This window comes from Anoplolepis gracilipes, chromosome 4 (genome assembly GCF_047496725.1).
Source record: "Anoplolepis gracilipes chromosome 4, ASM4749672v1, whole genome shotgun sequence".
NCBI lineage: Eukaryota > Metazoa > Arthropoda > Insecta > Hymenoptera > Formicidae > Anoplolepis > Anoplolepis gracilipes.
In genome coordinates this window covers 15,379,841-15,404,527 of record NC_132973.1, presented here as the reverse complement: position 1 = coordinate 15,404,527, position 24,687 = coordinate 15,379,841, and the positions used below count along the sequence as shown (strand labels likewise).

At 28.5% G+C, this 24,687-nt stretch overlaps 3 protein-coding genes across 4 annotated transcripts; all 3 read right to left on the bottom strand.

The window, feature by feature from the left end:
* Window positions 1–2,763: 2,763 nt before the first annotated feature.
* On the bottom strand, window positions 2,764–8,741 carry LOC140664873 (glucose dehydrogenase [FAD, quinone]-like). Its single transcript, XM_072890458.1, has 7 exons — window positions 8,330–8,741; window positions 6,566–8,094; window positions 5,767–6,205; window positions 4,614–5,049; window positions 3,951–4,353; window positions 3,526–3,799; window positions 2,764–3,209 (listed from the first exon to the last, which is right to left on the bottom strand). The coding sequence occupies exons 3-7, from the start codon at window positions 6,163–6,165 to the stop codon at window positions 2,856–2,858; spliced, it is 1,866 nt and encodes a 621-aa protein (XP_072746559.1). The 5' UTR covers window positions 6,166–6,205; window positions 6,566–8,094; window positions 8,330–8,741; the 3' UTR covers window positions 2,764–2,855.
* Window positions 8,742–8,803: 62 nt separating this feature from the next.
* On the bottom strand, window positions 8,804–16,526 carry LOC140664869 (glucose dehydrogenase [FAD, quinone]-like). 2 transcript variants are annotated; one of them, XM_072890449.1, is made up of 7 exons: window positions 15,880–16,526; window positions 14,406–14,483; window positions 13,830–14,263; window positions 12,171–12,606; window positions 11,174–11,576; window positions 10,744–11,017; window positions 8,804–10,447 (listed from the first exon to the last, which is right to left on the bottom strand). In XM_072890449.1, the coding sequence occupies exons 3-7, from the start codon at window positions 14,226–14,228 to the stop codon at window positions 10,085–10,087; spliced, it is 1,875 nt and encodes a 624-aa protein (XP_072746550.1). In that variant the 5' UTR covers window positions 14,229–14,263; window positions 14,406–14,483; window positions 15,880–16,526; the 3' UTR covers window positions 8,804–10,084. The 2 variants fall into 2 exon arrangements, with proteins under 2 accessions (XP_072746550.1, XP_072746549.1); XM_072890448.1 differs by lacking the exon at window positions 14,406–14,483.
* Window positions 16,527–16,697: 171 nt separating this feature from the next.
* Window positions 16,698–22,037, bottom strand: LOC140664868 (glucose dehydrogenase [FAD, quinone]-like). The gene is made up of 6 exons (XM_072890447.1): window positions 21,942–22,037; window positions 19,637–20,068; window positions 18,571–19,006; window positions 17,879–18,281; window positions 17,491–17,764; window positions 16,698–17,187 (listed from the first exon to the last, which is right to left on the bottom strand). Exons 2-6 carry the CDS (start codon window positions 20,057–20,059, stop codon window positions 16,825–16,827), a joined length of 1,899 nt encoding a protein of 632 aa, XP_072746548.1. The 5' UTR covers window positions 20,060–20,068; window positions 21,942–22,037; the 3' UTR covers window positions 16,698–16,824.
* Window positions 22,038–24,687: the final 2,650 nt, after the last annotated feature.

The window sequence follows — 24,687 nt, the reverse complement described above, 5'->3', positions numbered from 1 at the left end:
GAGTATCATTAGCTTTAAAACAAAAAAAAAGATTTATTAAAATCGGCTATTTTGTTCTAAAAGATATAATTGTTCAACTTCGATTTTACACAACATTGCATGAGGTAATAACAATAACAATTTTGCAACTGATTCTTGCGATAAAGTATCATATTCAGTAGAATTTAATATTTTGTAAGAACAAGAATGAATTTATAATTATGTTAATTATCATGAGATACATTTTTAAATGTTTGAATATGGTTCTGTAATCAATTGCAAAATTGTTATTATTATTATATTATGCAATGTTGGAATATCAAAGTTGAACAATTATATATTTTTCAACAAATACGGCCGATTTAATACATTTTTTTTATTTTTAAAGTAATGATAATCATAATAATATCTGTGAATATGATGGATTATGACAATCAAGATAATGCGCTACAATAAAAAAAAATATGCTTTCGAAAACTTTTTAGTTGCAATTTGATCAAGAAGACGAATTTTGAAAAAATATACATAATATATTTATTGAACATTAAAAACAATTTGATAACTTAAGCTTATCTTCAATAATAATAAGTTTAGTAATAATAATTTAGCACCAATGCCTCGTGTATATGTACTTTCCAACTATTTATTCCAACTATTTCCACTTTTCATTAATAAGGAATTTACTTATGTGCGAGACTGCAGAGTAGAGGAAGAAAGGCGTTAAGTAACGTGACGACAGTTTTTAAGTTAAAGCTCACATTAGTCAGTTTAATAAAGTTCACCAATTTCTCACTATTTACAACAAAAAAAACATGTTTTTGAAGATTTTTGAGTTGCAAGTTGATCAATAAGACGAATTTTGGAAGAGTATTCATAATACATCTAATGAACATATTGACAACAATTTAATAACTTACGCTTATCTTCAATAATAATAAGTTATTAACAAATTGTAAGTTATCTTTGATACGTCACACACATTGATAATGCACAAAAAAATGTTTACTTTTGTTTAGTGGAAAGTAAACTTGACATAAATATAATATTAATTGTGTAAAAGCACTAAAAGGAAAAAATAAGAAGTTTGTATAACTAACTAAGGAAACTATTTCACGAATATTTATTTCAAAGAATTAATGCAAATAGAGGCTTTACAATTTAAATCCTGTAATTTCTAGACACGTTTTATTATATATATATATATATATATATATATATATATATATATATATATATGCATAATATGTTTGCAAGCGCGCATATACATATTAAATCAAATTTTAGAAAACTGATCCACGTTCATATATGAGATATACAAATATGTACAGATATATTATATATACAGATATTTATATTATATTATGGGCATGATCCAGTTTTTTTATATCAAATTCAATTTAATTTCTGTTTCAAGAATACATATATGTGCAGCATGCAATTTAAAGTAATAAAGATATCATTTTTTATTAATTTTATTACGTTACTTATATTATCCTCATTTTAAATACAAATTTTCTCGTACCATTTTATGTATAATTATCTTTCACGATAATTTCACAATAGAATGATCACACATCACACTCTAGTCTTGCCAATCTTCTAAAGAAAATAATTTATATATATATATATATATAAGATACTCTGTATATAATATTAATTGCACTACAAAATATATCCACGCGTGAAATCTCGCGAGAAGCGATTCAGCTTTTTTTGCACAAAAAAAACGATGAAATATAAAAAAAAATATTTTGTAGTGATTATAATATTGATACATAAATTATATTTTATGCGAGAAAAATAAGGTATAATAACATTCTCGCGAGATTTCACGCGTGGATATATTTTGTAGTGCAATTAATATTATATACAGAGTATCTTATATACATATAAATTATTTTCTTTAGAAGATTGGCCATTTTTAAGTAAATTAAGAGTAAATTTAAATTATGCTGCAATTCGGGCAAAGTAAAATTCACATTAGATTTCTTTTTTATCAGACATAGTCACGATTTCATCAGGACATTGCTGACCACCAGCTATCGCGTGATATCCACTAAGAATTCTTTGCTCTGATTCTGTCGTATCGATAACGTTAACTGTGTTTATATCACTAAACATTGGAAACTTTCTATTGGATTCAATTTCCATCTTCCAAAACTTGATTCACACTTCTATAACAGTAGCTAACTTTTATTTTATTACTGTTATCGTCCTTTCGACATTGAAATATTTTGGATTTCGGATCTTTCGCTTCATCTCAGTTTTCCTCTTTCTTTTTTTCTAGAATTTTTGGTATCTTTTGTGCTCCATATGCACCAATCACATCTCTCTACTTTCTGCAATGTGCTTCCACTGAAGTGCTTATTCCTTGTAACTGTTTGACCAAATCCTTCCCAGGTTTAAATCCCATCTTAATATAAAAATATCTTTTTTATTACTATCCTAAGTTTTGCTGAAATTTATATAAGAGTATTTTTTTTTAAATATCTAATAAGAATATGTGTAATAACAATTTAGTACCAATGTCCTTTGTATATGTACTTTCCAACTACCCATTGGTGGTGAAAAAAATTATTATAAATAAAATGATACGAGAAAATATTAATGGAATAAAATAAAATACAGGATATTTTTTTTTCATACTAATGATATATACTTTACAATAATTAATATACAAATATATATTATTAATAAAACTTAGCAAGTCTATTTTATATTTTTTAATATAATGCATACGTTACAACAATAACATGACTAAACATAATAATAATAGCATAATAACTAAAAGCCACTTGTAAAATGAATGAGTATATTAATTATATAGAATTATAATGTACTCTATAAACACGTTTTTTTGTTGAAAATATTCACGATCAGTCTTCCTTTATCATATCAGCGCCTTTTTCTGCTATCATGATTGTCAGCGCGTTTACATTGCCCGAAGTTATTCGTGGCATGATCGATGCATCAATGACACGCAAGCTTGTAATTCCGTGAACTCTTAATCTAGCCTCGACGACAGCATAGCTATCATTGACAGGACCCATCTTACATGTAGAAACCGGATGAAAAATTAGCTTTGTAAAATGGCGCGCATAGCAAGTCCAATATTCATTCGACGAGCTGTCAAACTGAGAACATTCTGGTATCTTACCCAGATTAAGCCGTGCATTTAATTTTTGCATGGAACGAGTGCGAATAAATTTCTTCAAGAATTTCATACTTTCCTGAAACCTGAAAAATTATTATAATTTATTAATTTCTTAAAACACACGTTTTTTACGTCACAGAAATTAAATTAATTAATTTTCTTCGATATTGGAATAATTCTTGAACGCGACAAGCTTAAGCGCTTCTAAAATAATTTTTTTACGCGTAAGCAATTTTTTATTTTATGTTGTTATCTTATTATATATATTATTTTGAGATATTAAAAACCAGAGTGTTTTCTTTTACGTATTCTTCCTTTTTTAAACTAGTTAACAATTATAAATTACGGACTTGATTTTTATGTCAACAAATATGTAAGTAAATATATCGTACTAATACTTGAAGATCATGAGGATCCCTAAAATAATTTGGGACTATTTTGGGAGCCTTTTTCGGATCCTTCAAATTGAATTTAATGAAGCCTCTGCTGAGTGGTCTCAACACACACGGGCAAATTCTGAAAGCGTGAACATCATTTGTGATATTTTTATACAATGCGATAGCAATTTTTGAATTAATCTCAAATAGATTTGCCGTAGTAGATCTGAAATCAGAGTCGCCCGAAAATATCAGCTCTATATCCGGATAATCCGTTTCCTCTGCATATCTGCGCGTAAATTGAATAAATTAAGTACGATTATAAAAACATTACATATATCCACACACATAATTCTTTATAAATCATATTGCATTAAATATTCACTATAACAATTAATGATCAATAAATTAAAATTAAGTTACATGAAGGAAACTCTTACTTGGTATTGATAAACGCCATTCCACTGCTTATCAGATTCATGCAAAGTGGACCATCATTGTTCTTTACCAATTCTTGAATGCTTTCCAAACTCATGAGCTCAGAAGGCCTTCTGGTGAATCTGTTCTGTTCGTAGTGGTCTAATTCACGGGGAGGATCGACAATGTAAGTTATTCCGCCAAACCCCACGTGATCGTGAAGATTCTGTCCTACGCCGGGTACATGATGTATCACAGGTATATTCATTTCTTCAAGATGATCTCTCGGTCCAATTCCCGAAAGCATTAGTATTTGCGGCGAATTTATCGCACCGCCGGAAAGAATTACTTCTCGTTTTGCCTTAATTACAAAAGGTATCAAATCCTTACGAAACTTTACTCCGTATGCTCTCTTAGACGTGCCATCTATAAATGGACCAATTATTAATTTTTATATACATTCAAATTATCATGCTGCTTAATTTATCGTATAAACACTCAACTATAATACTCAATATATTAATCAGAAATCAATATGTCTCTCTTCAATACAATCACAGATAATTATAAAAGAGTATAATACATATGATCTGGATATTGATAACTTATTAAATTCAACAGAGAGAGAGAGAGAGAGAGAGAGAGAGAGAGACAGAAAAATTAGAAAGTAATATGATTTTTTGAACCTTCTTTCACTAATATCTTTTCTACGAAGGATTTTAAGCTGACGTGTAGATTCTTTCTCTTCGAAGCGGGTCGAAGGAAGGCTTTATCAGTGCTGCATCTCAATCCATCTTTTAAAGTACCATAAGTATAATTAAAACCAGTCTGATTTTCACCGTTTATGTCATATAGTTTGTATCCCAACTCCTCACCGGAGTGAAGAAGATAATCGATTATTAGCGGATTGTATTTGAAACGCTCTACCGTTAGATATCCGCTCTTTTGGTGATACGGAGTATCGGCGAGTTCCTCGGCTCTAATATCCTCGGATTTTTTAAAATATGACAAGACACTGTCGTAATCCCATTCGGCATTACCAAGAGCCGCCCAATAATCGTAATCCTTTCTGTTACCGCGTACGTAAAGCATTCCGTTCAGAACGCTGGAACCACTTAGCACCTAAAAAATGCATCATTATAATTAAATTTGAAATTTTTGTATAATTATACCTTTTATTACTTATTAAGAATATTAGTTGACTAATAAGAATCGTTCTGCGCTTTTATTTCATCAAAATATCTTTAGGAAAATTCAGCATAATTTAAAATATACTCCTTAGAAATAAATTTAAATTTTAATATATATATATATATATATATATATATATATATATGTATATAGATTTCTTTTTTATTATATATTAAGAATATATTATAAAGACTTTTTTAGAATTTAGTTTATGAATATTTAAAAAATGTTTTATTATTAACAAAAAAATATACTATTTTAATTTAATGATTTATCTTTTTTAAAATATTAGAAAAATATCTATATACGTGTTGTGTGTGCATGTGTGTGTGTGTGTGTGCGCGCGCGCGCGCGCGCACGTCTTCTTTATTTTTCACTTAATTATACCAAATATAATAAAGATAGCAATACAGTTAAAGAAATTGTTAAAAAAATATAATAAAATTGATAAAAAAATAAGAGTATGGATATAGATAAAAAAAAGGTTGAAAGAAAGGTGAAAGACTTCTTTTGACAAAATTTAACGAAATTAATCTAATAAATAATGTAATAAATAATATATGATGAATTCAGATAATATTCAGATAAATTCAGATATAAAAGAATATTGGTTTTTAATTATCTGTCACACATCATTGCTTAAAGTACCTTTCCACGTGGCCAATAGCACTGATGATCATTCATGGCCAAGCAGTAATTAGACGACGATTCCGTTTTGAAACCCCAATCGGAGGCTGTGTGAAGCAAAACTCCGATATTGTTTGGTACATCGGACAAGGTTTCCTCGTTGGCACCGGCTTCGAGCAAAAGCACGGTAAGATTCTCATCTTCAGACAATCTGTTGGCTAGCACAGCACCGGCAGATCTTCCGCCAATTATCACGTAATCGTATTGAGTTAGTAGTTGTCTCGTTGATACCGATTGCACGCGATTTTTCTGGTCTACTATATCCGAACGCTTAGTAACAATAAGAAACCCCAACACCATTAGAAATACTTTCATAAACAGAGGCTTGACTAACATATGTAGGTAAAAACCAAACCTCATGTTGAATTCGACAATCGTTGCACACCTGCTCACATCAGTTCTAGATTTTATAACAAAATATGCACGATGGTATGTACTTATATACGATATGTATGTCATAATAGATGCGTTTACAATTTATATAAGACAATTAATTTACTGTACATATTTGAAAGAGATAAAATTATAATTGATAGAGGTATTACCGCAATGAAATAAAAGTATATGTTTGTAGAATTTTTTAAAATATTTAATAGAAAATTAGACAGATTAACAAATGTATACTTAGTTCAATAAATTCTGATAATATAGGTAACACCAATAAAAAGTAAATCAAATAAGAAAATCTTTAGCTGATAATTGAAGAATAATAAAATAAATGTTTATCGAGAGATTGCTCGCGCCCGAATTACTGCCTCACCAAAATTCACGATGTCATTTTATAACACACGCATATTTCACAATCATCAAGTTCCGCTCTATAATATCAAATGAGAGAATGCTTCTTCGTGCCCAATTCAAATTCAAATTCAAGTTGTGAGTACTTTATTAACATTTCCTTTTAATCTCAATTAATTTTTACTCATTAATGCACAAAAAAGTAATAAATGCAGTTTTATTCAATCATATATTCTTATTATAATCATACATTCTTATTATACCAACATATCTTTAAATTTCTTAAATTTGATTCCACCTAAAGGCTTTGTAAAAATATCAACGATCTACTCACTAATATTACATTATACAATGTCAATATTATTTTTTAAAAATTATTTCGCTGATAAAATGGAATCGCATATCTATCTGTTTTGATCTTCGATTAAATATTCCAGTTTTAATAAGTTTGATGGCACTTTGATTATCAATATGCATCTCAACTTTTACAGTTTTATCAAGTAATTCTTCTAGTAAGTTTTTTAAAAATAATAATTCTTTACAACAATCAGCGACTGAAATAAATTCTGCTTCTGTGCTTAAAAGTACAACAATAGGTTGTTTACGAGATACCCAGGATTTCGGAAATGGTCATGTAGCTCTTTTTCTCTGATCTCCGAAAGGTATTCTTGTGTGTTTTGCTTACATATACATCTTACAATTTGATAATTGTTCTTCTATTTCTTCCTTTTTAAGTTTTATACTTTCCGACAATTCAAGCAATTTAATTATATTATTTATGCTTAAATGACTTAATCTTTCATGCCATAATTTTACTGATGATTTTTTATCCACCGTCATTGCTTTTTCTGTAGTTTTATTATTTTGTATAACATATAATATACAATACTGCGCTATTTTTCTTCCCTGTGAAAATAGTTTTTTATCTTTACTTATTGTTATTACGTATTTATAGAATTCAAACTTTTCTCCTTTTTATGTTATCAAACTAACAAACAAAAGATTTCTTCTTAAATCAGGTATATATAATACATTGTTTAATTCACAATTCCCTAGGTCAACCGTTCCAGTCCTTCTTGCTGTCGTTATTCCTTCTTTATTTGCTATTTCGACCTTTGTTATTATTTTCCGTCCTTCCTTCAAAGTCGTTCGTCATGTGAGAAGTTGATCTAGAATCGATAATCCACTCATCAATTTCTTCAGTGCTTGTTAAAAAGGCACTTTATTATTTTTTTCTTTCATCGAATCATCTCTTTTCTTCCTAAAGAAAACAATCTCTATCCGAGTAATTGGTCTTTTTGCATATTTTACAAAATTTTCCGGAATTTTTTCTTCAATCTTTTACTACATGACTGGTTTTATGACAGTTATAACATTTTATGCCATTACCTTTTTTAATAGTGTCTACCTTTTTACATGTGTGCGCTAGATGACTTTTCATGTTACATTTATAATATCTTCTGTCTTAAATGCCACTGTTTCTACTTTGTCCATTCGATTCCTCGCTTCCTCCGCTAAAAGTCTTGCCGTCAAATTGATTTATTGTTCGCTCTGTAGAAAAAGTTGATTACGCATTAACAAAAAATCTGTAATTCTCCGGCAAAGCTGTTAATATCTTGAAAATAACCATGGTATCATTTATTTCCTTTTTCTAAACTCTTAAATTTAGGCAAGCGCATTTTTGATGCTGCAAATTTCTTTCGTATATATTCTTAATTTCTGCTATTTCATAACAAGGGATACACGTAACTATGTATATTAACGATTGTTTTTTTAACGTGCTTACAATCATTCATTTCGCCTTAGCATCTTTCTTCTTCCGTTCCACACTCTGTAAGTGTGCATTTATAGGCTCGCGCTGGATAACGCCCAAGAGATCGACTGCCTCCAAGTGAATCTCTATTTGGAATCTCCAGAATGGATATCCATCAGCATCCTTCAATTTATCGATATTTTCTAACTCTCCTAATGCATTTGTTGCAGCACACATATTAATATCTCACTAATTCAATTTTATATAATATTCTCAAATTTATACTGTCTCTTTCTTTAAAGTTTTTCAAACTGTTTATGTACATACACATATATTCACTTAACACGTGTCTCTGGGCTCATAAACTGATAAAGGTATTATTGCAGTAAAATAAAAGTGTATGTTTGTGGAGCTTTATAAAGTAATTAATGAAAAATTAGACAGATTAACAAATGTATACTTACGTCAATAAATTGTAGTAATATAAGTAACACCGATAAAAGTTAATCAAATAAAAAAATCTTTATTAATTGAAGAGTAATACAGAAGATATTTCTCGAAAGGTTGTTCGCGCGCGATAAAGTATCATATTCAGCAAAATTTAATATCTTGTAACAAGCATGAATTTAAAATTATATTAATTATCATGAGATACTTTGGTAGATGTTTGAATATAGTTCTATAATCAATTGTAAAATTGTAATTATTATTACATTATGCAATGTTGGAATATCAAAGTTGAACAATTATATATCTTTCGAATAAAATATGGCCAATTTAAATAAATTTTTTTACCTTTAAATTAATGGTAATCGTAATAATATCTGTGAATATGATAGATTATGACATTCAAGATAATACGCTACAAAAAAAATATATTTTTGAAAATTTTTGAATTGCAATTTGATCAAAAAGACGAATTTTGATAAAGTATACAATATTTATTGAACATATTATTTAAAACAATTTGATAATTTAAGCCTACAGTATAATTAAAACGACCAAGCTAAAAATTCTTCTTTATTTAATAATAATTTATTTAATAACACGACGTTCCGGCCATCTAATTGTGGTCCTTTTCAATTATATTACATTTTATTGTCTGCACTTAATTTATTATTAATTTTGTATTTATTTGTAACTATTGTTTTTTTAGTGACACTTGAAAAGGACCACAATCAGATGGTCGAAACGTCGTGTTATTAAATAAAGAATTTTTAGCTAGTTTGGTCGTTTTTAATTATACTGTTGGCTTTTAATCAAGTATTAGCGATTTTAATCTAATAACCTTAATTTTGATAACTTAAGTTTATCTTCAATAATAATAAGTTTAGTAATAACAATTTAGCATCAATGCCTTTTGTATATGTACTTTTCAACTACTTATTCCACTTTTAATTAATAAGAAATTTACTTAAAAGCATTTGTCAAGCAGATCCATGTTAAATTGTGGTAAAAAATTATTATAAATAAAATGGTACAAGAAATCATTAAAGGAATGAAATAAAATACTAGACATTATTTTCTTTACGCTAATGATATATATATATATATATATATATATATATATATATATACTCTACAATAATAATATAAAAATATATATTATTATTAAAACTTACCAGGGCTGTTCCATATTTCTTAATATAATGCGTACGTTACAATAATACAATGACTATACGTAATAATAAAAGCATAATAATTCAAAGCTATTCGTAAATTGGATGAATATATTGATTATATTGAATTATATTGTACTCCATAAACACGTTTTTTGTTTAAAAATATTCATGACCAATCTTCCTTTATCATATCAGCGCCTTTCTCTGCTATCATGATTGTCGGCGCGTTTGTATTGCCCGAAGTTATTCGTGGCATGATCGACGCATCGATGACACGCAATCCTTGAATTCCGTGGACTTTTAATCTAGCATCGACGACAGCATAGCTGTCATTGACGGGACCCATCTTACATGTAGAAACCGGATGAAAAATTGTTGATGTAAAATGACTCCCATAACAAGTCCAATATTCGTTCGACCAGCTGCTAAACTGAGAACATTCTGGTATCTTACCCGGATTAAGCCGTGCATTTAATTTTCGCATGGAACGAGTGCGAATAAATTTCTCCAAAAATTTCACACTTTCCACCTGAAAAATTATTATAATTTATTAAATTCTTATAACACACGTTTTTTATGTCACAGAAATTAATTCAATTATTTTTCTTTGATATTGAAATAATTTTTAAACACGACAAGCTCAAGCGCTTCTAAAATAATTTTTTTACGCGTAAGCAATTTTTTATTTTGTGCTGTTAACTTATTTCATTTTTTTTGAAATATTAAATTGGACCAGAGTGTCTTTTTACTTAGCTAAGCTAGCTACAATTATAAATTACGGATTTGATTCTTATGCTGATAAATATATAAGTAAATATATCGTACTAAAACTTGAAGATCATGAGGATCCCCAAAATAATTTGGGACTATTTTGGGAGCCTTTTTCGGATCCTTCGAATTGAGTTTAATAAAGCCTCTGCTGCGTGGTCTCAACAGATACGGGAAAATTCCGAAAGCGTAAATATCATCTGTGATATTTTTATACAAAGCGGCAGCAGTTTTTAAGTTAATCCCATATGAATTTGCTACAGTAGGTCCGAAATCAGAGTCGCCTGAAAACATCAGCTGTATGTCTGGATAATCCGGTTCCTCTGCATATCTGCGCATAAATTGAATCAATTAACTATGATTATAAGAACATCATATATACCGACACAAAATTCTTTATAAATTATATTACATTAAATATTGTCACTATAACAATTAATGCTCAGTAAAATAAAATTAAGTTGCATGAAAAATAACTTAAGCTTACTTGGTATTGATAAATGCCATTCCACCACTTATCGTGTTCGTGTAAAGTGGACCATCACTATTCTTTATCAATTCTTCAATGCTTTTCAAACTTCTAACTTCGGAAGGGTTTCTGGTGAACCTGTTCTGTTTGTAATGGTCTAATTCATGAGGAGGCTCGACAATGAAAGTAATTCCGGCCATTCCTACGTGATCGTGAAGATTCTGTCCTACACCGGGTAAATGATGCATCACAGATATATTCATTTCTTCAAGATGATCTCTCGGTCCAATTCCCGAAAGCATCAGTAATTGCGGCGAATTTATTGTTCCGGCGGAAAGAATTACTTCTCGTTTTGCCTTGATTACCAAACGTTTCCAATCCTTACAAAACACCACTCCGTATGCTATTTTCGACCTACCATCTAAATATGCACTGATTGTTAATTTTTATATAAAATGAAATTATTACATTGCTTGATTAATCGTATAAACACCTTCCAGTAAACGCTAGATATTCCTGAAATATTCTATTCATATTCCAAAAGTGTATATCCTGAAATAGTATAGAAATGTTCATAGAACGTTCAAATAATTGTGAAATATTCAGAATAATTTATATAAACATTACCTGTATGTGTAATAAGAAACATTTAGTGTAAATTTCAATATATGTATAGAACATAAAATATGAAATATAAAATAGAATAAAACAGTATACAAAATGATAGAAAATTAGAATATTTTGTGCTTATTTGATTATTATCTGTATATTCCTTAAAATTTTTGGAATGTTTTAAAATATTCTTGGGTTGTTAATTTTGGATTTTAGAAATATTTTATAAATAACGTTTACTGGGTTTATAACACTTAATATGTTAATCAGAAATCAATATCTCTCTTTTCAATACAATCATAGATAGTTAAAATAGTATAATACATATATTATCAGGATATTGATAACTTATTAAATTCAATAGAGAGACAGAAAAATTAGAAAGTAATATGATTTTTTGAACCTTTTTTCATCAATATTTTTTTTACGAAAGATTTTAAGCTGACGTGTAGATTCTTTCTCTTAGAAGCGGGTCGAAGGAAGGCTTTAGCAGTGCTGCATCTCAATCCATCTCTTAAAGTCCCATAAGAATATGTGAAACCAGTCTGATTTTCGCCATTTATGTCATGTAGTTTGTATCCCAACTCTTCACCGGAGTGAAGAAGGTACTCGATTATTGGCGGATTGTACTTGAAACGTTCTACCGTCAGATATCCGCCCTTTTGATGATAAGGCGAGTCGGCGAGTTCCTCGGCTCTAATATCCTCAGATTTTTTAAAATATGGCAAGACACTGTCGTAATTCCATCCAGGATTACCAAGAGCCGCCCAATAATCGTAGTCCTTTCTGTTACCACGTACGTAAAGCATTCCGTTCAGAACGCTGGAACCACCCAGCACCTTAAAAATGGATCATTATATTAAATTTGGAATTTTTGCATTATTATACTTTTTATCACTCATTAAGAATATTAAGTTGACTAATAAGAATCGTTCTGTGCTTTTATTCCATCAATATCTTTAGGAAAATTTAGCATAATTTAAAATATACCCGTTAGAAATAAATTTAGATTTTAATATATATATATATATATATATATATATATATATATAGATTTCTTTTCTATTATATATTAAGAATATATTATAAAGACTTTTTTAGAATTTTAGTTTATAAAAATTTAAGAGATCTTTTAATATTAACAAAAGATATATACTATTTTAATTTAATAATTAATTATTTTTAAAATATTAGAAAAATATCTTTATACGTGTGTGTGTGTGTGTGTGTGTGTGTGTGTGTGTGTGTGTGTGTGTGTGTATGCACATCTTTCTTATTTACATTTAATTAGTATCAAATAGAATAAATCGAGCAATAGAGTTAAAAAATTTGTTAAAAAAATATAATTAATAAAAAAAATAAAAGTAAGATAAAATAAAAGTCGAAAGAAAAGCAAAAAATTTTTTTAACAAAATTTAGTGATTAAGAAAAACGATTAAGTTTTTTTGAAAGTCATTATGGACAAGAAAAAAATTACGGCCTCGCCCTTTTTTAAAAAACGCATGATTCGTCAGCAGTGGACGGTTATTTTTTCTCGCCCTCTACTGAAAAAGGAATAATTGTCCTACGAAGAAAAAAATGATGATCGTCGCGTGTTGTCTAAAAAATTATTTTGTGAGACTTGTGTTTCGCGTGTACTTTGTTTTGCGTGGAATTTGTAATGTTGGTTCATCTTTATTTGTACATTGACGTTAGAATTTTTATATTAATGTGACCCATGTGATTAGTGGACATGCTATCTAGCTTTGCTTTTGGTTTTTTGCATTTCACTATATACAGGTAAAAATGGTATTGAAAAAGGCTGCGTACAACCGAAACGTTTACTTTAATATGTTTCAAAATTTAGAACAATAAATTTTATATAATTTTTCCAACATATATTTAAATTTTGCTCGATTATTGGCCGTTTTTCTTAATGATTATTTGTTGAGATAGAATTACGAGCGTTGAAAAGTTTTGTCATTTCTTATTAAAATTTAGTGAAATTAATATGAAATGATGAATTCAGATATAAAAGAATATTAGTTTTTAATTATCTGTCACACATCATTGCTTAAAGTACCTTTCCACGTGGCCAATAGCACTGATGATCATTCATGGCCAAGCAGTAATTAGACGACGATTCCGTTTTGAAACCCCAATCGGAGGCTGTGTGAAGCAAAACTCCGATATTGTTTGGTACATCGGACAAGATTTCCTCGTCGGCACCGGCTTCGAGCAAAAGCACGGTAAGATTCTCATCTTCAGACAATCTGTTGGCTAGCACAGCACCGGCAGATCCTCCGCCAATTATCACGTAATCATATTGAGTTAGCAGTTGTCTCGTTGATACCGGTTGCACGCGATTTTTTTGGTCTACTATATCCGGACGCTTAGTAACAATAAGATACCCCAACACCGTCAAAAATACTTTCACAGGCAGAGGCTTGACTAGCATATATGGGTAAAAACCAAACCTCATGTTGAATTCGACAATCGTTGCACACCTGCTCAGTTCTAGTTTTTATAACAAAATATGCACGATGGTATGTACTTATATACGATATGTACATAATAAAAGCGTTTACAATGTAAATAGTACATTATAGATATTTAAAGGAAGTAAAATATTATAGAGATAAAATCATAATTTCATTACACAGGGTCTCCCAGAAGTTTCTTCTTTTGACACGGACAATCATGCTGTGTACTCCGTGTCCGCGAATTCTGGGACACCCTGTATAACACACGATAATTATGTACTTAATACAAAGGCAATATAGGATAATTATGTATAATAGAGGACTTAATGAGAGTAATGATAATAAGCGTAATGATAAGATAATCTTGACCTTCATATTGTAAAGAAAAACATATTACTAATTTTGTTTTAATCTACATATATGTATATTATTCAAGTTTTCATAGAATTAAATAACAATCATTTTAGGAAGACATGAAAAAAAATAACCCGGTATCGCACAATTTTTTTTCTCGCTTCTACTTTTGCAACTTGACTTAATTATTTTCAGCGGTACTACTCATTTGACTTTATATATTATGGTAAAGAAAATAAAGCGCAATATAAGGCAAAATTGCGTTCTAATTACAGTTCAGTAATGCCATAACTAATTTTGATTAATTTTTTTTTATTTGAAAGAGCATAAAATTTGCGTGAATAATAGCATTTTTTCTTTTTCCAAAATTCGTCTGCTTGATCAAGTTATAACCCAAAAATCTTCATACGTTTTTTACCGTGGCACATTATCTAAACTGTCAAAATTTGTCATATTTATATATGTATATATTATATATATATATATATATATATATATATATATATTATTAGCTTTAAAACAAGAAAAAGATTTATTATCATCGGCTATTCCGTTCCAAAGATTTATATCTAATAGCCGATGATAATAAATCTTTTTAACAGTTATCTGTTTACCTTCGATTGTACACAACATTGCATGATGTAATAACAATAACAATTTTGTAATTGATTCTCGCAATAAAGTATCATATTCAGCAAAATTTAATATTTTGTCGCAAAAATAAATTTTAATTATGTTTATTATCATGAAACACTTTTTCAGATGTTTGAATATAGTTCTGTAATTAATTGCCAAATTGTTTAATATTCTCAAATTAATACTGTCTTTTTTTTAAGTTTTTCAAAAAAACAGTGCAATGTTGGAATATCAAAGTTGAACAATTATATATCTTTTGAATAAAATATGGCAAATTTAAATAAATTTTTTAATTTTTAAATTAATGATAATCGTAATAATACCTGTGAATATGATAGATTATGACAATCAAGATAACACGCTACAATAAAAAAATATGCTTTTGAAAACTTTTTAGTTGCAATTTGATCAAGAAGACTAATTTTGAAAAAGTATACATAATATATTTATTGAACATATTAAAAACAATTTGATAATTTAAGCCTATCTTCAATAATAATAAGTTTAGTAATAACAATTTAGCACCAATGCGTCGTATATATGTACTTTTCAACTACTCACCACTTTTCATTAAAAAGGACTTTATTTATGTGCGAGAGTGCGGAATAGAGGAAGAAAGGCATTAAGTAACATGAAGGCAGTTTTTAAGTTAAAACTTACACAAGTCAGTTTAATAAAGTTCACCAATTTCCCACTATTTACAAAAGTTCTCTCGCGGGGTAGCGCGAGAGATCGCAAGATGAAAAACTATCACACTGATAACTGAAATCGCGTTCCGCGAGCAACGGAAATAAGTAGAGAGCAAATTTTTCTTCGCGATAAAAATTGCAATGATTAGTGCACACTATCACTTCGAAAGCTTAAAATCATGTGCGCGGAGCGGTCGCTCGAAGGAGATTTTATTCTCTAATTATTCTAGAATGTTCGAGAAGTTTCTGGAGTTATTTAGTTATTATTTACGTATTTTTTCAATCATGGATTGTTTGTATTTGCAAGGTGTTGTCGGTTTTCTCTCCTTCAAGCGACCGTTTTATCACCAGTTGATTTTAAAGGAAATTGTGTTGTCGCTCTTTGATTTACTGAGCGCGGCTTTCGTAGCGCGCTCCGATATGACGACACGGCGATTACGAGTTGCTCTGAGCGCTTTATTAAGGCGCCGAGATTATAATTTATAATTATGCGTATATGGTTTTTTGGTACGGGTGGTCGGGGTGATTCGTCCCTGTTATGGCGCAACAACTTAAAAGCGTTTTTTACGCAGACCCCACGTTAAATTATGGTGAAAAATTATTATAAATAAAATGATACAAGAAAATATTAAAGGAATGAAATAAAACAAGATATTATTTTCTTCATGCTAATGATATACACTTTACAATAATTAATATAAAACAAATTTATTATTAATAAAACTTAACGGGTCTATTTTATATTCCCCAATATAATGCTATACGTTATAACAAAAAGAAATGTCTATACATAATAATAATAGCATAATAATTTAAAGTTATTTGTAAAATAAATAAGTAAAATAAATGAGTGTATTAATTATATTCAATTATATTGTATCCATAATCCATAAACGCGTATAGTGTTGAAAAATATTCACGACCAGTCTTCCTTTATCATATCAGCGCCTTTTTCTGCTATCATGATTGTCGGCGCGTTTGTATTGCCCGAAGTTATGCGTGGCATGATCGACGCATCGATGACACGCAATCCTTGAATTCCGTAAACTCTTAATCTAGCATCAACGACAGCATAGCTGTCATTGACTGGACCCATCTTACATGTAGAAACCGGATGATAAATCGTTGATGTAAGATGACGCGCATAGCAAGTCCAATATTCGTTTGACAAGCTGTCAAACTGAGAACATTCTGGTATCTTACCCGGATTAAGCCGTGCATTTAATTTTCGCATGGAACGAGTGCCAATCATTTTGTCCAAAAATCTCACGCTTTCCGCCTGAAAAATTATCATATATTATTAAATTCTTATAATACACATTTTTTACGTCACAGAAATTAAATTAATTAATTTTCTTCGATATTGGAATAATTCTTGAACACGACAAGCTCAAGCACTTCTAAAATAATTTTTTTACGCGGAAGCAATTTTTTATATTATTATCTTATTATATTTTTTTGAGATATTAAATCAAACCAGAATGTTTTCTTTTATGTCTTCTTACTTTTTTAAGCTAGCTAACAATTATAAAGTACGAATTTGATTCTTATGTCGACAAATATGTTAGTAAATATATCGTACTAAAACTTGAAGGTCATGAGGATTCCCAAAATAATTTGGAACTATAATGGGAGCTTTTTTCGGATCCTTTGATTTGAGTTTAATAAAGCCTCTACTGCGTGGTCTCAATAGATACGGGAAAATTCCGAAAGCGTGAACATCATCTGTGATATTTTTATACAACGCGCTAGCAGTTTTTGAATTAATCTCAAATAGATTTGCCGCAGAAGGTCCGAAATTAGAATCGCTCGAGAACATCAGCTGTATGTCTGGATAATCCGTTTCCTCTGCATATCTGCACATAATTGAATGACACACATAATTATTTATAAATTCTATTACATTAAATATTGCAAAATAATTATTGATCAATAAACCGAAATTAAATTATACGAAGAATAACGTTTACTTGGTGTTGATAAATGCTATTCCAGCGCTTATCACAGTTGAATAAAGTGGACCATCACTATTCTGTATCAATTCTTGAATGCTATTCAAACTCATGACCTCAGAAGGCCTTCTGGTGAACCTGTTCTGTTCGCAGCGGTCTAATTCACGGGGAGGATCGACAATGTAAGTTATGCCGGCCATTCCTACGTGATCGTGAAGATTCTGTCCTACACCGGGTGCATGATGCATCACAGGTATATTCATTTCTTCAAGATGATCTCTCGGTCCAATTCCCGAAAGCATCAGTAATTGCGGCGAATTTATTGTTCCGGCGGAAAGAATTACTTCTCGTTTTGCCTTGATTACCAAACGTTTCAAATTCTTATAAAACATTACTCCGTATGCTATTTTCGATGTTCCATCTATAAATGGACCGATTTTTCATTTTTATATTCAATGAAATTACGTTGCTGATATACCGTATAAACAACTATAATATTCAATATGTTAATCAAAAATCAATATCTTTTTTTTTAATACAATCACAGATTGTCACGCTAATATGATACACATTATGTAGGTATTGATAGTTTATTAAATTTAACACAGAGAGACGGTGAGAGAGAGAGAGAGAGACAGAGAGAGAGAGAGAGAGAGAGAAAGAGAGAGAGAGAGAGAGGAAAAATTAGAATGTAATATGATTTTTTGAACCTTCTTTCACCAATATCTTTTCTACGAAGGATTTTAAGCTGACGTGTAGATTCTTTCTCTTCGAAGCGGGTCGAAGGAAGGCTTTAGCAGTGCTGCATCTCAATCCATCTCTTAAAGTCCCATAAGCATAATCGAAACCAGTCTGATTTTCACCGTTTATGTCCTGTAGTTTGTATCCTAACTCCTCACCGGAGCGAACAAAATAATCGTCCATTGGGAGATTGTATTTAAAACGCTCTACCGTCAGATATCCGCCCTTTTGATGATAAGGCGAGTCGGCGAGTTCCTCGGCTCTAATATCCTCAGATTTTTTAAAATATGGCAAGACACTGTCGTAATCCCATCCGGCATTACCAAGAGCCGCCCAATAATCGTAGTCCTTTCTGTTACCGCGTACGTAAAGCATTCCGTTCAGAACGCTGGTACCACCCAGCACCTTAAAAATGGATATATTAAATTTTGAATTTTTACATTATTATACTTTTTATCACTATTAAGAATATTAAGTTGACTAATAAGAATCGTTCTGTGCTTTTATTCCATCAATATCTTTAGGAAAATTCAGCATAATTTAAAATATACCCGATAGAAATAAATTTAGATTTTAATACATATATATGTATATAGATTTCTTTTTTATTATATATTAAGAATATATTATAAAAACTGTTTTAGAATTTTAATTTATGAATATTTAAAAAATCTTTTAATATTAACAAAAGATATCTACTATTTTAATCTAATAATTCACTATTTTTAAGATATTAGAAAAATATCTATATACGTGTGCGTGCGTGTGTATGTGTGTGTGTGTGTGTGTGTGTGTGTCTGCACATCTCTCTTATTAACATTTAATTAGTATCAATAGAATAAAGCGGACAGTAGAGTTAAAGAAATTGTTAAAGAAATATAATTGATAAAAAAAATAAAAGTAAGATAAACAAAAAATTAAAAGAAAAGCGAAAGATTTTTGTTAACGAAATTTAGTGAAATTAATATACGATGAGCTTAAATATAAAAGAATATTAGTTTTCAATTATTTGTCACACACTATTACTTAAAATACCTTTCCACGTGGCCAATTGCACTGATGATTATTCATGGCCAAGCAGTAATTAGACGACGATTCCGTTTTGAAATCCCAATCGGAGGCTGTGTGAAACGAAATTCCTATATTGTTTGGCACATCGGTCAAGACATCCTCGTCGATACCGGCTTCGAGCAAAAGCACGGTAAGATTCTCATCTTCAGACAATCTGTTGGCTAGTACAGCACCGGCAGATCCTCCGCCAATTATCACGTAATCGTATTGAGTTAGTAGTTGTGTCGTTGATACCGATTGCACGCGATTTTTCTGGTCTACTATATCCGGACGCTTAGTAACAATAAGATACCCCAACACCATCAGAAATATTTTCATAGATAGAGGCTTGACCAGCATATGTAGGCAAAAACTAAGCCTCATGTTGAATTTCGACAATTGTTCCATAACTCAGTTCTAGTTTTTATAACAAAATATGCACGATTTTATGTAGTTATATGTATATAATATGTATGTTATAACTATAACAGAAGCGTTCTAAATCAAACATTTCTTTATACTTAAAATAGATAAAAATATAATTTTATCATATAATGTAGGATAATTATAATATGTATAGTAAAAGACACTTAATGAGAGATAATTTTAACAATAAAATACTCTTGACCTTCATATATATTATAGAGATAAAAATATTACTTTCCTTGTTTTAATTTGTCTATATGTATACTTTTCAAGTTTTTATAGAATTAAATAAGACTCATTTCAAGAATACACGAAAAGAAATAAACCGGTACTGCAACATTTTTTTTTCGCGCTTCTACTTTTACAATTTTTTGAATTATTTTCAGCAGCATTTATTTGACGTTGTATATCATAGTAAAGAAAATATAATGCAATATAGGGCGAAATTCTAGTTATAACTCCGTAATGCTTCAATTAATTTTAATCAATTTCTTTTTTTGTTCGAAATAACATAAAATTGCTTGAAGAATAACGGTTTTTTCTTTTTCAAAATTTGGTTGCTTGATCAAGTTATAGCTTAAAAATCTGTGTACCTGTTTTACCGTGGCATTCTATCTAGGCTGTCAAAATTTATCACATTTACATATATTATCACGAATATCATTAACTTTAAAATGCAAAAAAAGATTTATTTAAATCGGCTATTCTGTTCCAAAAGATATAATTGTTCAACTTCGATTTTTCACAACATTGCATGATAATACAATAATGTAACAACAATTTTGCAATTGATTTTTGCGACAAAGTATCATATTCAACTGAATTTAATATTTTGTCACAAAAATAAATTTTAAATTATGTTAATTATTATGAGGTACTTTTCAAATATTTGAATATGGTTCTGTAATCAATTGCAAAATTGTTGTTGTTATTACATTATGCAATGTTGGAATATCGAAGTTGAGCAATTATATTTTTCGAATGAAATACGACCGATTTAAATGAATTTTTTTATTTTAAAACTAATGGTAATCGTAATATCTGTGAGTATGATGAATTATGACAGTCTAAATAATGCGCTACAATAAAAAATATGTTTTTAAAGATTTTTGAGTTGCAATTTGATTAAAAAGACGAATTTTGAAAACGTAAAAACATTATTTTAGCAAATTCGATGAATTTTAAATTAAAAAATTGAAAATCAAAATTGATTGAGACATTACTGACTATAGTTAAAACACGATTTTGCTATATTGCTTTATATGTATGTCAAATGAGTAGTACTGCTAAAAATAACTTGTCAATTTGTACAAAATGAAAGCAATAAAGAAAAATTTTGTGGTACACCAAAATTATCTGTTTCCATGTCTTTCTGAAATGTGACTATAAATAATAATTAAATATTTTTACATTTATTTTTTTGAATTGTAAATTATAAATAAAATTATAAATCTTGTATGAGTTCTCATTTTTACTAAAGAATGTTCAAGCAGTTTGAGCTTTTATTTGTTCTTAACTTTTTAATAAAGAGTGACAGTTAAAATTCTTTGAACGTTACTTGGAGTTGTGACTTAAACATACGTCAAGATTAAAATTATTTAGAAGAACAGAAATCCTTTAAGACAAATGTAGACGTATAAATGAAAAAATAATATAATAAATGATAAATGTTTTAAATTTAAATTTAAAAAATATAAGCTACTGCTTATTATAACTACTTGTTTTATTTTTTACTGTAAAAGAGTAATTATAAAAACAGTTGAAAACAGTTTAATTTGTCGCCAAAATTATTGGAATCATGTCATATTGTTACGTTTTATATTGATGCAAGCGTTATTCTATATATTTTATTCTTAAATCTTACCAAATATAACTTCCAATTGTACGACCGTATTATTACTTCAGATAATGGTTAGCGTATGTGCTACTTAATATACGGAAAAAATATAAATTGCTTTGTTTTAAATCTCCATGTATGTATATGTATAAAGAGTTTTGCCAATTAATGAATATCAAACTTAAATGTTTGATATACAAAGTTAATCATATTATGATCAAAAAAGGCAGTATATATAATTCAAATTTGCATGTATACATAATTCGAGTGTATATGACAATCTGCAGACACGTGTACGCACGTAGAGAGTGAGGAAAGGAGAGATGTTGACGTAAGTAAAAAACACATTTAAGATAATATACATATTTATACACAGAGCTCATATCCGCAATTAAGCAAACGTAAACTCGATATTTTAAAATATTGATTATATATGTGCATTTTAAAAACATTTTTATATAATATTTTAGAAATGTATTTTCAAAATGTTATTTAATAATATAAAATTATTATTTATAAGATGTTTAAGAAATATTATTTGAAATATTTTTTAAGTGTTACTTTTAATGTTTATATTATACAATATGATTATTTAATATTATTTAATGTTTATGCATTATAATTATTTCTAACATTGGATATTAATTCCTTCAATTATCGTTATGTCTCATTATCTTTTAAGTTTTTCTCGTATTCAAATTTTTATTCCCAATTATATTGCAAAGCAAACTCTTACAATCAAAAGTATAGTATTTGTTTTTATCAGTTTAATTTTTTATACAAATTCAAAATTTTGAATATTAAACTAATTGTTCAAAATTAACAATAAATTAATGAGAAATTATCTACTTTACCTATTTAAAACAAATGATAAATTTCTATTATGTATAAATTTAATTTTAAAATAAAAAAATCAACCGAAATTACTACTAGTTAAATTTAATTATTTAAATTGAATTTTTTTTTATATTATTTTTTTATTTAATCACATTGGATTATTTCCTTTATTTAGAGAAAAATATCTTGAGAAACATTATATTAAACTTACATCATTATAATAACGTTATATTAATAATTTTTTTCTTATTGAGTTATTATTGATTTATATTTATGAAAAACATTATCACAATGTTTAAAAAACGTAAATGCAATATTATTTTACAATAATATAGCATTTACTTCAACATTACCGAAACCTCTGAATCTGTAACAAAATATCCAGGTAGAACAGAAAATCATAATGTCAAAATATGTCAAAATGACAAGAAATGATCGAAAAGTGAGTTTTTGTAGTCATATTCTCGTCATTTTGACGCGATTTGATGTTACTTTAATATTATCGTGACTTTCTGTTCTACTTAGGTATGTTCATAATGATATTGCATACAACATTAAAAATTATATACTTGAAAATTATGTTACTATCTTAGTGAATATCAATATAATAATAACATTATAGCAATGATTTTTGCTTACTGCTAGGTGTTAAATATTATGATTAAAAATAATGTTAGCTAAAACTCATTGAAATATATAGAAACGAATTTTATAGAGACTATAGGTATATTTTGTCTGGAACATTAAAATATTATTATTAATGATTATTATTAATTATTATTATTATTAATTAAAAATTCTTGATGTGTATCTTAAAATATATTTGTAAAATATATGATTTGCATAGACAGACTATGCACTATATATATATTATAATAAATTCTGTAATCTGTGAAAACACACACTATTTATTAATAATATACAAATAATAAACAGGAACGATATATTACCAATATAATAGAATTATCAAATATACCGTTAAATATATAATACGTTTTTTAGACTATATCTCCTCTCAACTTTTATGAAATATTTCAATATTTACACTATATTTTGCCTCATATGCATAAGTTAATATACTCTAATATAAATATTGTTCTAATACTATAGAATCTAAATACACTATTTTAATGACAAGTTAAAGAACTCTCTAGAGAGATTTATGGTTATTTCAATACTTGCGGTAATCAATTTATGTATCTATAATAAAATATTACATTTACATGCGTGGCATATTTTATTATATGTACATACATACATAAATTGATGCGAGTTAATCAAATGCACTCAAATGACTGGCTCGTATATAGACACGAGGTACGGTACGTTTCATTGTTGCTGTACGTGACTTTTGGTTGCGTGTGATTTGATATTTATATCAATTAAAAGTTTAATGAACACATCCCAGATAGAAATACATAATGATCACGTTTCATCACAATGTAATCGTCATACTAGTAACTTCAACTTAATATCTTTTTGAAGATCATTACATGATTAACATAACATGAGCACAAATGTGTATGATTTATACAATAATTATACATGATATGATGATAACATATCACGTTTTGTTATCATAATGTTATTACATGAGATATATTTCTGGCATCATAATGTGACTGCGTTTTGAGCAGCATATACACACGCATCTGTATGCATTTTTGAGATCATATTATATCAATATATGTATGCATACTGAGCATAATATGATATCATTTTTCTATCTGGGATATTGACAACTTTGATAATTTATTCTTATCTTCAATAATAATAAGTTATTAACTAAGTTATCCTTGATAATTTTCTTTTATCTTGTTTTTCGTCACACACATTAACGCACAAAATTTTTACTTTTATTTATTAGAAAATAAACCTGACATAAATATAATATTAATTGTGTACGAACACTAAAGGAAAAAATAAGAAATTTGTA